This window comes from Cyprinus carpio, chromosome A6 (genome assembly GCF_018340385.1).
Source record: "Cyprinus carpio isolate SPL01 chromosome A6, ASM1834038v1, whole genome shotgun sequence".
Taxonomy (NCBI): Eukaryota; Metazoa; Chordata; class Actinopteri; order Cypriniformes; family Cyprinidae; genus Cyprinus; species Cyprinus carpio.
In genome coordinates, this window is record NC_056577.1 from 33,573,329 (window position 1) to 33,589,429 (window position 16,101).

Sequence of the window (16,101 nt, forward strand, 5' to 3'; positions counted from 1 at the left end):
AGAATAGCCTGCTGATGAAGAAAACGCTCTACTGCTCGCGTAACAACAGAATGAGAGTTACAGTATTCCCTCAATGATTAGCTTTATTCGCTGATCCAGATTCAATATCAGTGTAAATCACCAACATGCTGTGGTTATGAAACAAAATATTTTGTTGCAGTAGCAAGAATGAAACTGCAAATGGGCCAACTATGATCTTCAGCAGAAAAGCAACCAAAGCCACTGACACACCGTCTTATGTCTGGAATGTAGTCAAATATAAATGTCACATATTAGATTTGAAGCAGCAGCAGCGCAACCGAAGGAAGCTAAAAAAACTAAATCATTTTGCCATCTTGAACATTACGAGTCTTTCTATTTGCCTGATAAACTCCACAATCCCTCATTTCTTGGAGAAGGAACTACGGAAATCATGTTTACACTGTAGAGTAATGATAATGCAGAATAGATGAATAGAAAAGAATGGAATGATTTGAGTTCGATTTTAACTTCAGTAGCCCAGATCGTACCTACATGCATGTTTCAGGTACAGAGATGGGAAATTACTGGTCCACCACTGCTTTCTGTGAGCATTGAGGATCTCTGGATGTAGTGTACACTACTCTCATTAGAACTGCCGACTCTGATATTACTCGTAAGCTTCAGAGAAATGTTGTACGGTTTGATATGTTTTTGGATTACCATTAAAAAGGAGGCTGATTCACTTTGACACAAGTGGTGGATTTTTAGTGTGATGACTAAACTACATCTAAAGAAACCACTATAAGGATCGTATAAATAAAATTATCACTTGGTTGTACCTAAAGATGCCCTTAAATGCCACAAGACTAAGGCTATTGGATGTCAAGTGAGATTTTTGCTAAACCAAGTCATGTTTTCCAATAGTGATACTGGATAGCACCAAATAATCAAATATGATATTCGTCTTCACTTCCGTGTGCACTTTATTGGGGTGAACGTCTCTTCAAATAAATACCACTGAGTATTTGGTTTTCTACATTTGCACCATTTGCTACAAAGAGAGCAGTAACTGAGAAAGTAGCTGTATTGAATCTAATTAGAGGCCTGAGATAACCAAACCCCTGAGCTGAGATCAGTGTCAAAGCCAAGTAAAACGGCTCTACAGTATCATTACAGTAAATCAAAGTGCACAAAATGGTCCGTTTGGGCCACTGTTTTTTTTACAGTGAGTTACTGAGGTGCTTTTGTGAACCGTGGGAACTTTTGAAGGAACACAAGCTTCAGTTTGGATAACGCTTTCCTTTATCAGGGTCAAGCAGAATCATACTTTCAATTGAAATTTAAGGAATTAGAATTAAATTGGAATGAAATTCAAAGACTGCATGACTGAATTGCAATTCAGTAAATTCCTCTCACTTTCATTTGAAATCAAAATCCAATCCAACATCCTGTTTGTAGCCAATCAAATTCAGATTCACACTCATAAATTGAAAGGTGCCTATTCATTTCTTAACTTTGCTTAACTCTGCCCCCTACAGAGTGAGGAGGGAACATGATAGCACACTTAGAGTCTGTTATAAGGCATTCACTGTGTTAGAAAGAGGAAGAAAAGGAGTAACGCAGTCTGCATAAGTGTTTCTGGGGTTAAACTAGCTCATGCTGTGGCCATATTCAAACGTGATGGAAATGAAACGTACAAAAAGCAGCATAGGCTAAAGTGGCCTGTAGCATAGGCTTAAGTGTTACATTATTAAGTGAGATATATTTCCCAATACCTCCCATGTTGGCTCTTATCCATGGCCATGAGATGAAGTCAAGAGTACACACTAGTGATTTTAGCACCTGCATCATTGAGCTGTTAATACGGGCAGCAGTAGAACAGTAAAGGTTCCCACACAGAGAATTACATACATACTAAAGTGTCCATAAACAGAAATATGCAGTTAGAAGTGCTATAAAATGATCATTTTCATCATCATTTTTTGGGAGAATGAGTTACGTTTCATGACAAATTATTGTTTTTGCAAGCCCTTACATAAAAGTACCATATGGTAAAAACTAAAATTTACCATGGAAAAACTGGCTCTGGTGGTATTTAACATGATAATACCATATTATTTACTCAGCACCATGCTCTATGGATAGTTTTAAGGAGAACCACCAATATTTAAACTATTCTGCATTAAATAAATGCATATGGAAAAGTGTAGATTTAAGTGCTGAAACGGGTCTTAATTTCTTTCAGAAGTTTTTCTACCAGTTTAACCACTATTCTAACCATCACTAGTTCATTTTAAAGGTCCTGGTCCAATTTTAGAACAAATATTCCACATAGTATAAATACTCCATGTAGTCTTTCAATTTGTAGGAGCTCATTATTATGCATGCTACATGCATAATAACTTTAATAGAGCAAAATGCTTTTTAAAACGGTTGTTTAGCATGTTATACTGCAGAGCAAGTCAACTCCCCATATGAGAAAGCACCACGGTATTACCATCTGATAGCATCACTGTACCACGGTACCACCACAGTACTTTACTGTAAGGGACATTTGACTGAAATGAAAAAGGTGGGATGGATAATATAATAAATAAGAGTGTGAAATGCACTAACAGCATTTATAGTAACAGTACGGTGTCATCTGCAGGTGTTTGGACCTCCACATGGGCGGCAGGAGAGATGGAGGAGATGATGGGAACGTCAGTCGGATGTTCAGAGAGGAGGGAGTCTTGGATCTGTTTCTTTCTCTGGTGATTCAATGTAATTGGCAGCCTCTTGTAGTTTTAACAGCATAGCCATCTGGGAAAAGAGCAGAAAATGAGATATTTCTCATGCAGTGTGCACTGATATGGAGGAAGCTATTTAAAACATATTTACTTACTCGTTTTAATACGTTTATCCACTAAAGAATGAACTAAGGTTTGAGTTGTGCGTATATAAAAAGCAACATTGAGGAAGATACTGTAAAAAAAGTAATTAATTACTAGCTAATAATGACATGTTCAGTAGTGTAATTATATTACTGAACTCATTACTCTTTCTAAAAAGGTGTTGCATTACTTCTTACTAATTACTTTCTAAATCCCATATCGACCTCGATCAGTTGAACAACACATGGATAGACATGAAAATGCTCTTTCAAATTAATAATATTAAACTGCATGAATTATTCTTAAACTGACCAAAGTATTTAAAGGGGTGAGGTTATTTTAACATTGATGTTAAATTCACTATGGTTTTAAATAGAATTGTTCTAAAGTCTATTTAGTATTTAATGCATTTATATCAGAAGTAACTAATTAAATTACAAAAAAAGTATGAGTAATCCCTTACTTTACTTTTTCAAGGGAAAAGTAATTAAATTACAGTAATTAAGTAAACTTTCTATTCATCAAAAAATCCTGAAAAAACAAGAATGTCCACAATAACAGTAAAGAGCAACTGTTTTCAGCATACACAAAAAAGTTTCTTAACGGGGTGGTTGATTATGATTTCACTTTTTGAACTTTAGTTAGTGTGTAATGTTTCTGTTAGAGCGTAAACAACGTCTGGAAAGTGACAACGCTCAGACTCGCATCTTTACAGGATTTCAAAATATTTGTTCAGATTGCATATATATATATATATATATATATATATATATATATATATATATATATATATATATATATATATATATATATATATATATATATATATATATATATTTTCAGCCCTAATCCACACACTGACCAGTGGATCTGACTCGACGGAGCTGGGTGGCGTCTCCTTATGTGGCCGGTCGTCTCCTGGCTGGCTGGGGCTGCCGGGACCCGTGCTCGGGGGAGGCAGGTGAAAGAGTTTGGCCTGGTCTTGCTGAGCAGACGGCCAGGGCAGAGATCCTCTGACCCACTCCACCGGATCCTCCCACACCGACTTCTGCCCGTGAACCTGCAGACGCACACATTCACACTCATTCAGCCTAAAAACTGGCCACTCAGACAGTGGCATTCTGACCGACGCATAAATTGGATGAATATTTTTTTCTTTACATTTAAGCTACTTTGACTCACCTTAATGCCATCTTTGGCTCCTTCCTGCAGGTATGGGATGATTGAGTGATTCCAGAGATCTATAAACCACGTGCGGAATTCCTCTACCGTAACTGGACAGGACAGGAAGAAGCAGGGACCTGCAGCAACACAGAGTGGACACACATCGATGAAATGCTCACTTTATTAGGCACATCAAGCTTGTTATTGAAATAAATGCCTCCTCATTCTCATCCAATATATGTGCTGGTATAATAATGAAAATTACCAATGAGGAAATCAGAGGTGCAGTGTTTCTCCAGGAAGGTGTGAAGGTGGTACCAGAGTCTGGGCACCCAGTCCAGCACCCGCAGCAGATCTTCATTCTTCATGCTCCTGGGATCTTCAGCCTCCATTAGTTTTCTGTGCAAGTAACGTACCAGGAACCCGTTTGCTGGCTCGACGTTATTGGAAAACATCACCATCCTGTATAGAGGAAATATATAAAACAAATATGAAAATTGAGAAATATAGTACCGTTCAAAAGTTTGGGCTCGGTGTTTATTTTTTAAACAATACTTTTATTCAGCAAGGACGCATTAAATTGCTCAAAAGTGACAGTAAAGACATTTATAATGTTACAAAAAATTCTATTTTAAGTAAACGCTGTTCTTTTGAACTTTCTATTCATCAAAAAATCATGAAAAACAAGAATGTCCACAAAAACAGTAAAGAGCAACTGTTTTTAACAAAAAGAAAAAATGTTTCTTCAATGCAAAGGGAGATATTTTCTTTTAAAGAAATCACTATTTAAGGACTACAAAAAACAGCTGGTAGGGACTACAACGAGCTTCTTCCTGGGTTTGTGACATCACTAACCCCGATGTTTACATAAACCCCGCCCCCGCGAACACACAACTATCCGTAATGGTAAGCGGGCATGACGTTTCCGGACAACGTGCACTAGGCATTTAGCAAATCACAAACACACTGAGCCTGCTAACCAATCAGAGCCTACTGCGTTTTTCTGAGTGAGTGGCTTCATAGAACCAGGAACTCAGCCTATATCTCATTTGCTTTGATAACATTAAACTCTATTGTATTATAAATGTGTGTTAACAACATAAAAGTTAATGTACAGTCAGCCAGTCATTGTGTAAAAATAAACCCCAACACAGTGACCAAGGCCTTACATTATCCTGAAGAGCTTCATTTTGCAATAACGACCAACTGACTGGCTATTACCCTGCTTATCAAGGCTACTTGTCAAATAAATGACCAAATGGACATGCAACCTTTATTTATAGTGACATTATTTGATATCTATTATGTTTGAAAAAAGAGACGAGAGAGGAAACTATGCTTAAAGCACATCTATGATTAGAATTGTGGTTTGTGATTATTTGCTGAAAAAGTGAGTTAGGCCATATTAGGCATAATAAAGTACACATTTTTTAACACTATGAAATATGAAAACTAGGCATCCTTTTGCGGTATATAGGTAGTGTGAAGGCGAGCACGTGTTAGTCTCACCCAAAGTGACAATCAGAACACAAGCACATGATCCTCAATCAGGAGGAGCAACACGTCCCAGCTGTCCCTCACTGATGCTCGACAGGAGGACAAAAGCACCCACCTGAAGCTGAGGTGTAGGCCATGGTTAGGGGTCATCTTCACTGGCTGATTGGTTGTCCCTATTATATATGGACTGAAAAAGAGAAACAAAACAGCTCTTATCACCTTTGAGATGACTGGAAAACCCAACGGTCATTTTGGTGTAGAGTCTCCTAGACTCACCATTTGTGATATTTACAGGTTAAAGCACCATTAACAAGTTCACTGAGGGATGTTGCATCATGCACATCATCCAAGATGACAACCAATGGGATCTCAGCTGTGCTGCTCTCCCGATCGATCTGATTGGCCAGATTGGCCAGATAGAGCTGAAGGTCCTGTTGGGATGAAAAGAGTTGTGATGTCACCGAGGTTATGTCAAGTCAACTCCAGTCACACTTGTTTATGGAGCACTTTATACAATACAGACTGTTTCAAAGCAGATTTACAGAAACAAGAAAAAAAGAGAAGCAATTTTGCAAAATACATCAGTTATGAAACAAATTCAATTTCAGATGTAAAGCAGCTGTACAGGAGACAAGTGTCATTGTTTAATTAAAAATGCTATCTTTATAAAAGTATACATATTACTATTCTCCTAAAAATAGAAATTGCCATAACATTCAGCTCTACAGAAGATGACAGTGTCATTTTGCAGCTCAGTTCATTTGAGTGTTGATTTAATTTAGTTTAATAACATGGTTAATGCTGCAAAGTTAATCAATTATGAAACAAATTTGATTCAGCTATAATTTGATTCATACAAGAGTCTCACTACTCACAATGCCAAGCTTCAAGAGTTAGACAGAAGTGTTTTATTATATATTACAAAATATATTAATATTTAATATGATTATAAATAATATTAAGGATTCAAAATACAGTAAAAACAGTAATAATGGGAAATATTTGTATAATCTCAAATAACTGTTTCCTATTTGAATATACTGTAAAATGTAATTTATTCCTGTGATCCAAATCTGTATTTTCAGCATCATTACTCCAGTCTTCAGTGTCACATGATCTTCAGAAATCATTCTAATATGCTGCTCAAGAAACATTTCTGATTATTATCCATGATGAAAACAGTTGTGTTCATTTTTTTCACAGTTCAAAAGAACAGCATTTATCTGAAACAGAAAGCTTTTCATTATTCAGCTCAATTTAGTTCAATGTTGATTCAATTTAGTTCAGTAACAGTGTCATCAAAGTTAAATGACTTTAATTTCAGCTGTACAAAAGCTCTACAAAAGACCAAAGTGGGATTATCCAGCTCGGTTCAGTTCAAATTTTGTTCTCATCTGATCCTGTTAATGTTAATTTAGAATAATATTACTGAATGTTATGAAGATTACAGTGTGTATGTTTTGGTTGCTGTGTACCTTGCAGGACTGGCGGTGCATGTTGAAGGTGGTGGTGATGGCGGGCGTAACCTCTCGAGCGCTGCGCTCCACCAGGTACTCGGCGAGGCGGCTGGTGAGGTAGGTCTTGCCTGTGCCGCTGGGGCCCGATAAGATCAAGCGCCGGTGCTTGAGCAGCAGACTGATGTAATGCTGCATCATGGGCTTGGGGATGAGCGTCTCAAACACCAGAACATCCACACACTTCTCCTTCAGTCCTGCAGTCAGGGCAAACAGTACAATACAGATAACATGTTTAAATTACATTTACAACTAGTCTTATAGATGCTTTTATCTTATATTATTTGTATATATATATATATATATATATATATATATATATATATATATATATATATATATATATATATATATATATATATATGTGTGTGTATTTTTTAATGTAGTACGGGATGAAACCGCACACAGAAAAGAAGGAATGCACATTTTCTCTGAGAGAAAACTGGCAAATGAGTGTGTTTTCTTGAGTCTGGGTGGTCTATAGCATCACACCGCTTCAATAAACAACTTAAGAGTTGGAGCCTGTGCTTAAAATAACGCCTAGACCAAGCCCAGAGGAGTCTGGGTAATGGCCCCAATTCCCTGGGTCATATATCAGACTGAGAGCTCAGGAATGATGGGATTGTGGAGGGCGGCAGTGTTCTGCTGTTCAATCACACCTCCTGCTGGCGGCTGTTAGACTGAGAAACATTAGCGCTATATTGCTCTTCTCTGGGGATTTGAGTTATGAAAATTCCTCATTCGCACTCCCGCGCTGCCTGTGGGTGTTTGCATTGTTTGTTGACGGTTACTGAAGATGGAAATGTGAAAATAATGGCTCACAGTTGATATGGAAAAATACTGTCAGAACATTTACTAGTTTATGGACAGAGTTAATTTGAAACTTTATGAGCGCTGTTAGAAATTATAAATATGCTAAAGAAATTTCAGATGAGCAAAAATAAGCATAATATTATTTGTCCACAATTAAGTATTCATTTCATGTTAAATTAATTAATAGTAGACTTGTAACTATACTCAAGTGAAAAATGCTGCCTTGACAACTATATAAAATAAAAGCTTAATTTAAAGTAATAAAATGACTAAAACTGAAATAGAAATAAATTTAAACTAAATAGAAATATTATAAAAAATGAAAATGAAAATGACAAAACATAAACAACAAAATTACGAAAAGTAAACTATTAATAACTATAATAGTACTATAAATTAAAATGGTATAAAATAATACAATCATAACAGTAAATATGTGTATGTGTAAAAACTTCAAGATAATTTTTTGTGTCTATATAAAATAAAATAAAATAATATATATATATATATATATATATATATATATATATATATATATATATATATATATATATATATATATATATCTCAATTATTATTACCATATATATATATATATATATATATATATATATATATATATATATATATATATATATATATATATATATATGTTCATCAAACAGGTATCAATGTATGGCATAAGTTGACCCAATAGCTACAGTAAAAGATGAACGTTGGAGTTGTACTGTTCCATTGCCAGCCAGCAGCCTCAACACACTGACCTTTCAGAGTCACGCTGATGCAGGAGGAGCCTTTGCTATAGAGGCGCACAGGAGGCGTCTCGGGCGGCTGAGCTCCCAGAACCCTCTTCAGATGGCTCAGGCTGTAGCTGTAGATGGAGTCCTGAGAGAGAGCGAGACTGGAGCTGGGGTCCACCACCGCTAAATACTCCTACAGAAGCAAGAGCATTACACATTCACAAAGCATTTCAGACGTTTGAATTCATGTCTGTCCCTCAGAAGACTGCAGACGGCACTCACTTTAAAAGCCTGGATAACTGCAGAATCCAGAGCAAACCAGTCTGTGCGTCCGCTGATTTTAACCGTGCCTATGAAAAACTCCAACTGTTTCACCTCCTATGAATGAGACATTTGATTTAAAAAAGTTACAGCAGATCATAAGGTTGTTTATAGTTGTAAAAACAACATAATTATATAAATAATTACATTCAATATTTAATTTTAATGTTTAAATATATAAAAAAATGAATTAAATATTATTACAAATTGCAATTAAATATTCATATTATTAAACATCATTTTAAAATATTACAAATATAACAAACAACAATATAAATTAAATATATAAAATGGTTTAATGTAATAATAATTGTTTTTGTTAGCTGAAATAAAACAAAGATTAGATAAAAAACTTAAACAAAAATATACAGTAGTCAAGTAACTGAAATAAAATAAGTTTAAGCTGGAGTACTACATTATTTAAACTGAAATACAAATACATTAAAACTACAAATACATTTTATAAAAAACAAAAACTGATAAAAATGTCAAAGCACATATAAAAATGACTAGAATTTAAACTAAAATTCAAATGAGCTAATTCAAAATATTTATAAATAGGTTTCTATATATAGAAAATATAATATACAGAATAAAAACAATACAATGACAATTGTAAATAACATTGGTATGTAAATGCATAATAGTATTCTGTACAGTATGCGGCCCGTCCAGTCAGAATTCAGAATCAGAAGTATCTGTTATATAATGTAGAATACATGATCAGCTGATTCATCAGGATGAAGATGCTTGTGTAAAGCACTCACGTCTTTGAATAGGTGCTGATTTGGTATGCGAACCAACACTCTGACGAGACTTTCGTCCTTCTGCAGAGTTGTGGTGGGGCTTTGAAAGACATCTGTGAGACGAACAGAAACTACAGTGAGAACGTGTAGAATTCAAGAGTGTTTGGATGTGAAAACTCCACTTTAGTGCATGAAATCTCTGTGTGTAAATGTGTGACCTGGGTAAGGCTCATTTTGTCCTTTGCCGAAAGACGACACCGATTGCCGTGGTGATGAGATGCCCAATGAACCGAGCCCAGAGGACTGGGAGGTGGAGCTCGGCGGTCTGGAGGAGGGGCCGACCGTCTTCAGCTGGTCATTCTCCGCCTTCAGGTTTTCCACCGTCATCTGTCAATGCATTTATTAAAGGATTTTCAAACGCAAGTTTTACATATTTAATATCAGTTTTGTTCATTATTATTATTACTACTATTATCATCATTATTACTAACCAGTGTCTCTAAATAATAATAATAATAATAATAATAATAATAATAATAATATATATATATATATATATATATATATATATATATATATATATATATATATATAATTTTTTATTACAATTATTTAAAATTATTATTTGTATTATTAATAACTAACCATAACACCATATAATATCATTAACAATAATAATCATTTTAAATACATACAGTATAATTTTAAATATTTTGTAATTATTATTATTAAACTACAGTATACACATATTATGTTAATATTAATAATACATTTAAATATATATCACTTGCAATTTATTTTTATGTTACTAATAACTACAGTAACCAGTGCACCTATAGAATAACATAAAACAATAATAGTAAATATATAATAATAAAAGCATATATAAAATATAATAAAAAATATTGTTATTAATTAGTTAATTAAATTTTACATTCACTTTAACTTTAAAAAAAAAAATTATGTAATCAGTGTTTGCAGCCAAAAGCAATTTCACAAAACCCTCCTGTAGACGATCAATTAAAAGTTGTGTTCATTTAATCTAAAATCAGTTTTCAATCTCATGAACTGATGTTCCTCTGAACAGCTTCTCACACACACCTGCATGTTGGTCATGGCCTCCTGCAGCTGCTCCAGCTGATGGGCGGAGCTTAGCGCCTCCAAACGGATGTCCGTCAGCTTGCGCTCTTTCTCCCATAGTTCCGAGCGTAACTCTGACACCACTTTCTCTTCATGCTCAGTGTCCTCATGGCCCTCGCATGATCTGCCGTAAACACAAACATCAGACCTATAACAATGAAAGCTGAATGCTGCTTAAATCCAATCATCTTGTGAAGAACATCAACAGTTGTATTTCTTACCCTGATGTTGAAGTCGAGGCTTTAGAGGAGGCATTATCCACATTATGGTGGATTTTGGGTGAAGATGGGGCGGATGTGACCGGGGTTGCGATCTCCTCTATGTCTGCATATGGCGCTTTGGAACCCTTTTTACTGAAGGCCTTGTTGAAGGAGCTCCTCAACTGCACGTAGAGGAGAAATGAGGGTCAGTGTTTAACTAAAGCAAGTACTTTATATAAAGAGTCTTATGAAAACAAGTATGAATTCACAGAGTGTTCGTTTAGATGGTTTGGATTCATAATGGCAGCTAATAGCAAAACAAAAAACACAGTGGAGGCATATATGATTTGATGCGTTTCTGATGGCATATGCATTAAGTGTCTCAACAGATGAATTTTAGCTGGAATGATCCAACAAGTCTCTTTATTTTCAAGCAAAGCATTCAACTAGCATTAGTAGTACTGTACAACACAATGAATGTCTATTTTGCAAAAACCGGAACTAAAGCTAGAACAATTACAAATCATTTTCGGTAACTAACATAAATATGAAATACAATATAAACAATGGAAAAACTATATTAAAATATAAACAGATGGAAAAACTTACACTTGAAACATGAACATTAGAAATGTTGGCTTGACAACATTTCTGGAATAAGGTGAAGTAGTAAAAATGCTCAAAATAACACTGAAATAAAAATAAATGAAAGACATATAGAAATATAAAAACCCAAAAACAAAAAAATGACAAAATCACATACTAAACTAATACATTAAATAGAATTATAAATGAAATTAACAATAAATCCTAATTAAAGATTATACTATAATAACACTGTTTATCTATGTTAAATTAAATATGGCATCTTCTCTGACAAGGTTCATAATAATATGCTCGGCTTATGCATTAGTTATGATAGTATTAATCACAAAGCACATATCAAACAGTTTAAGAATGCATGAAATGATGACGAGTTAACAGGACACCTGAAACACCATGTGGAAAATTCATTTTTCAGTCAATATGTCTATTAATATATTGTACAGTATACTGCATTGCATATTACTAAAACACAAATTCATCCTTTAAACGTGGCAGATTCTAAACCTGAAAGCATCCATTTCACACTATACTATCCAATTTAAACTCGCTGAGACTGAGTTTTTGACCACATAATACAACGGCAAAAAAGATATGGATTGTTTCTTTAGAAGCTTCAAGTATGCTGTGATTGTGATGGATGTGGATGGGATGGGCTGGGAAAACTCACCTCATAGACCTGTAAAATATGGAGCAGGGAAGCAAAGGGAAGAAATCACAGTCATACTTAATCGCAACGTTGGAACAGACCATCTATATCTACATTACACATATTAGAACAGCTAAATGAGCAGCCTGGACCAGCCTGAACCCGAGACAAAACCAACTGAAACGGTTTTCTTTTCCAGTTCACAAACTTACCCAGCTCTTCTTCTTCTTCTTCTTGGCCTCCTGCTCCTTCAGGCTGCCGGCGCTGGAGTGACTGGTGATGCTGTTCAGACTGGAGATGCTCTCTGACGAGTTCTGACGGTCGATCTGCAGCTCTGAGGGGAAAACAAATCAGTGTTCATTTAGCACACTTCCATCAAGTCTAAAAACAAACAAACTAAATAATTTCTTATGCATGAAAACTAATAAATGTAAAAACAAAAAAACAAACAAAAAAATGCCTTGTGCATGAAAATGAAAAAATGTAAAAACAACAAAAAACCTTTGGGTGTTGTGTCGGGGACATTGAGGGCCACTTGAATGATGGACTGGGCTTCTGTGTTCTTGGACGTTAGGACTTCTATGGTTTCTTTTAGGTCCACTAGCTCGGAATCCTGAAATGATAAGCCAAAGATACACTGGAATGTTAAAAGTTTAAACATTAACATATCTGATTCCACTGTTAAAAAGGAAACTTTTCACAAACCATTAAACTTCATTGTTAACCAAACATATTCACATTATTTTATAGATAAAACTCTGTTTAGTATTTAAAATTGTTATAACAGTCAATTTGCGTATAACCAGTTTTATAAAAGTCAGAAGAATGAAAGAAAAATGCTCACAAAGGCAGCATGTATTTCATCAAAAATACAGTAAAAAATGTAATATTGTGAAATAATAATTACAATTTAAAATAACTGGTTTCCATTTGAATATTTTGTAAATTGCAATTTATTCCTGTGATCAAAGCTGAATTTTCAGCATCATTACTCTTCGGTGTCACATGATCTTCAGAAATCATTCTAATATGCTGATGTGCTGCTCAATTAACATTCCTGATTATTATCAATGTTGAAAACAGTAATGCTGCTTCATATTTTTGTGGAAACTACCATATTTATTTTTTCCAGGATTCTTTAAAGAATATAAAGTTCAAAAGAACAGCATTTATTTGAAATAGAAATCTTTTGCTATATTTTAAATGTTCCAATTTAAAGCATCTACCTTTAATGCATTTAAATTCTACATAAATTTAGCATTATTTAAATAATTCAATTTTTTATTTAATATATATATATATATATATATATATATATATATATATATATATATATATATATATATATATATGTATATATATATATATATATATATATATATATATATATATATATATATATATATATATATATATTCTATATATATATATATATAATATCTGATTTCAATAATAGTTTTATATAGTAGGCAATTGCACAAATTTTACAATGTTTGAATGATGGGTAATAAAAGGTCACATCTAACACATGTAAATCTGCAGTGTGTTGTTTCTGTACACTGACCTTCTGCTCAGAAGTGACTGACAGACTCTGCAGTCGCGCTGTCATGAGGGCCAGACTCTGCTCAAACGCTGCCACCAGGTTAGCCTGCAGACACAGGGACAGGTTCAGGTTAGTGTGTGAGAGACGCTACCGATCATTATACACACACACACACACACACACACACACACACACACACACACACACACACACACAAGGTCACATGTGTCTCCATCTGGACTGGGGGAGAGTGACGGGAAAGGGCGGGAATCGAGAACAGTTGTGGAAATGGATGGATGGATGGAGGGTGAACAGAGGAAGACCTGCAAGCTGGAAAGGTCAAAACCATCAGGTTGCCATGTGACGACACACACACTACAGGATACAGAGTGTGTGAAAGAGAGACAATGGAATTAATCTGATAAAAAATACAATATCCATCATGCTACTCACTGTGACTCCAGCAGCGCATGCTCGTGCACCACATACACAACTACACACACATTTCCGGAAGAAAAAACTTGACACTAGGCTGTTGTGGGTGGTTGCCAAGGTGCTTCTATGCGGTTGCTAAGGTGTTCTGAATGATTGTTAGTGTGTTGCTAGGTGGTTTCCAGAGGTGTGTTCTCAGTGGTTGCCAGGGTGTTTCTATGTGGTTGCTAAGGTGTACTAAGCAGGTATTAATGTGTTGCTAGGGGGTTCTATGTGGTTGCTAAGGTGTTCTGAGTGGTTATTAGTGTGTTGCTAGGTGGTTTCTAGAGGTGTGTTCTCAGTGGTTGTCAGGGTGATTCTATGTGGTTGCTACAGGGTGTTCTGAGTGATTATTAGTGTGTTGCTACGGTGTTTGCTGTAGAATGTTCCCCTGGTTGCTAAAGGTTTACTATGTGGTTGTTAAAGAGTGATAGATGGTTACCCACGGCATTGTAATGTGGTTGCTAGTGCATTTTTTATCATGTTGCTATGCAGTTCATAGGGTGGCTGCTAGGGCGTTGCTATGTGGATAATAAGGTGTTCTGAATAATTTTAGAATATTGGTATGAGGTTGCTAGGTTGTTCTAGGTGGTTGTTAAGCAGTTGCTAGGGTGGTTGCTATGGCACTGCAAGTGGTTTCAAATGTGTTTTGGGGGGTTGCTAGGTAGTTAATAAGGTGGTTGCTATGATATTGCCAGGGTTTTGGGTGGTTGCTAAGGTGCTGCTTCTCAGTAGTTGCTACAGTAGTGTTTCTAAGCAGTTCTTAGGGTATTCGCCGTGGCTGCTATGGTGTTGTTATGTGGTTGCTATGATGTTCTAGAAGGTTTCCAGGGAATTGTTGAGTGACTTTCCAGGGTGGATATGTGCATAGCACAAATTATGTGATACAAGATACACACAAAATTAAATAATTTGGGTTAATGGTTTGTTTAGATAAAAAAAGAAACTATTAATACTCAATTATTGCACATTCAAGACTATTGGTGCGTCCCAAATCACATACTTGTGCACTATTCTATGAGGTGTGGAACGAAGTGTGGAATGTTGGACACTTCATGCACTCAGCTGTCACAGCTCTAATTACGAAACAAAGGGGGAAGGGCTATCAGACTTCGATTATGAATGACAAAATAACCTTATATAATTCATACACTACATGTGTGCATAAGTAAATTGTGTATAAGTGCATAGTGTATAGTGCGTCATTTGGGACGCAGCTTATGTCTGTGTTTGCATTTGAAGTGCCCTCATGAAGCACCCAGCATCATTACTATGACATCATCATCATCATCATCACTCGGCCAGATGACACCTGAAAGCCACAGGGCTAACATAAACGACTTCCACTCCACATCATCAGTCAGCGCCACACTAAGGGCGGGGGGCCTGTGAGGGGCACAGGCACATGCAACAGCAACGGATGTGGCTGTGAGTGACAGTCCAACAAACCTGGCCTGCCTGCAACAGCCAGCAACCCCAGGCAGCAGTCAGTCATCAGAGCCCGGGACAGGACATCAGCCAGGGAGAGAGGGACAGTGCTGTTAGGACTATAGGGCCACAACCCTCCATCCCACATACACACACACACATTTATATATGCACTGGGATCAGCATCAGAAATTAAAACTTTTCATTATGACGGCAATTAGTTTCCACCCATATAAAGCACACTGTTACAGCCCTACAGGACTAGTCTTCCCTGAGGCGATTAGGTAAATCTGTGTTTTATAGAATTAGTGATTTTAATGCCATCCGAATCACAAAAACTCTTCTGGGAAAACTGATCCCATCCAGATCACCAGAGTGTGTGAGTGCATTGCCGAAGCCAGTTGTGTTGAAGCAGCAGATCAATGCAGGGTGAGCTGA

The 16,101-nt window shown here is 35.8% G+C and overlaps 1 protein-coding gene across 14 annotated transcripts in view; it reads right to left on the minus strand.

Annotated features, from left to right (window-relative positions):
• Positions 1 to 1,631: 1,631 nt before the first annotated feature.
• LOC109052163 (neuron navigator 1-like) overlaps positions 1,632 to 16,101 on the minus strand; it is an 87,764-nt gene continuing 73,294 nt past the window's right edge. For 6 of the 14 annotated variants that reach the window (XM_042759124.1, XM_042759131.1, XM_042759129.1 and 3 more), the window contains 18 exons: positions 15,685 to 15,693; positions 13,786 to 13,869; positions 12,723 to 12,834; positions 12,434 to 12,555; positions 12,243 to 12,251; positions 10,991 to 11,151; positions 10,731 to 10,893; positions 9,848 to 10,016; positions 9,651 to 9,742; positions 8,845 to 8,940; positions 8,587 to 8,755; positions 6,971 to 7,206; positions 5,772 to 5,926; positions 5,611 to 5,682; positions 4,264 to 4,460; positions 4,017 to 4,135; positions 3,697 to 3,894; positions 1,632 to 2,763 (listed from right to left, as the gene is read on the minus strand). In XM_042759124.1, coding sequence (XP_042615058.1) covers positions 2,677 to 2,763; positions 3,697 to 3,894; positions 4,017 to 4,135; positions 4,264 to 4,460; positions 5,611 to 5,682; positions 5,772 to 5,926; positions 6,971 to 7,206; positions 8,587 to 8,755; positions 8,845 to 8,940; positions 9,651 to 9,742; positions 9,848 to 10,016; positions 10,731 to 10,893; positions 10,991 to 11,151; positions 12,243 to 12,251; positions 12,434 to 12,555; positions 12,723 to 12,834; positions 13,786 to 13,869; positions 15,685 to 15,693 — 2,250 coding nt within the window. In that variant the 3' untranslated portion in view covers positions 1,632 to 2,676. The remainder of the gene's footprint in view (positions 2,764 to 3,696; positions 3,895 to 4,016; positions 4,136 to 4,263; positions 4,461 to 5,610; positions 5,683 to 5,771; positions 5,927 to 6,970; positions 7,207 to 8,586; positions 8,756 to 8,844; positions 8,941 to 9,650; positions 9,743 to 9,847; positions 10,017 to 10,730; positions 10,894 to 10,990; positions 11,152 to 12,242; positions 12,252 to 12,433; positions 12,556 to 12,722; positions 12,835 to 13,785; positions 13,870 to 15,684; positions 15,694 to 16,101) is intronic. The other 8 variants (XM_042759132.1, XM_042759128.1, XM_042759136.1 and 5 more) reach the window with 3 other exon arrangements.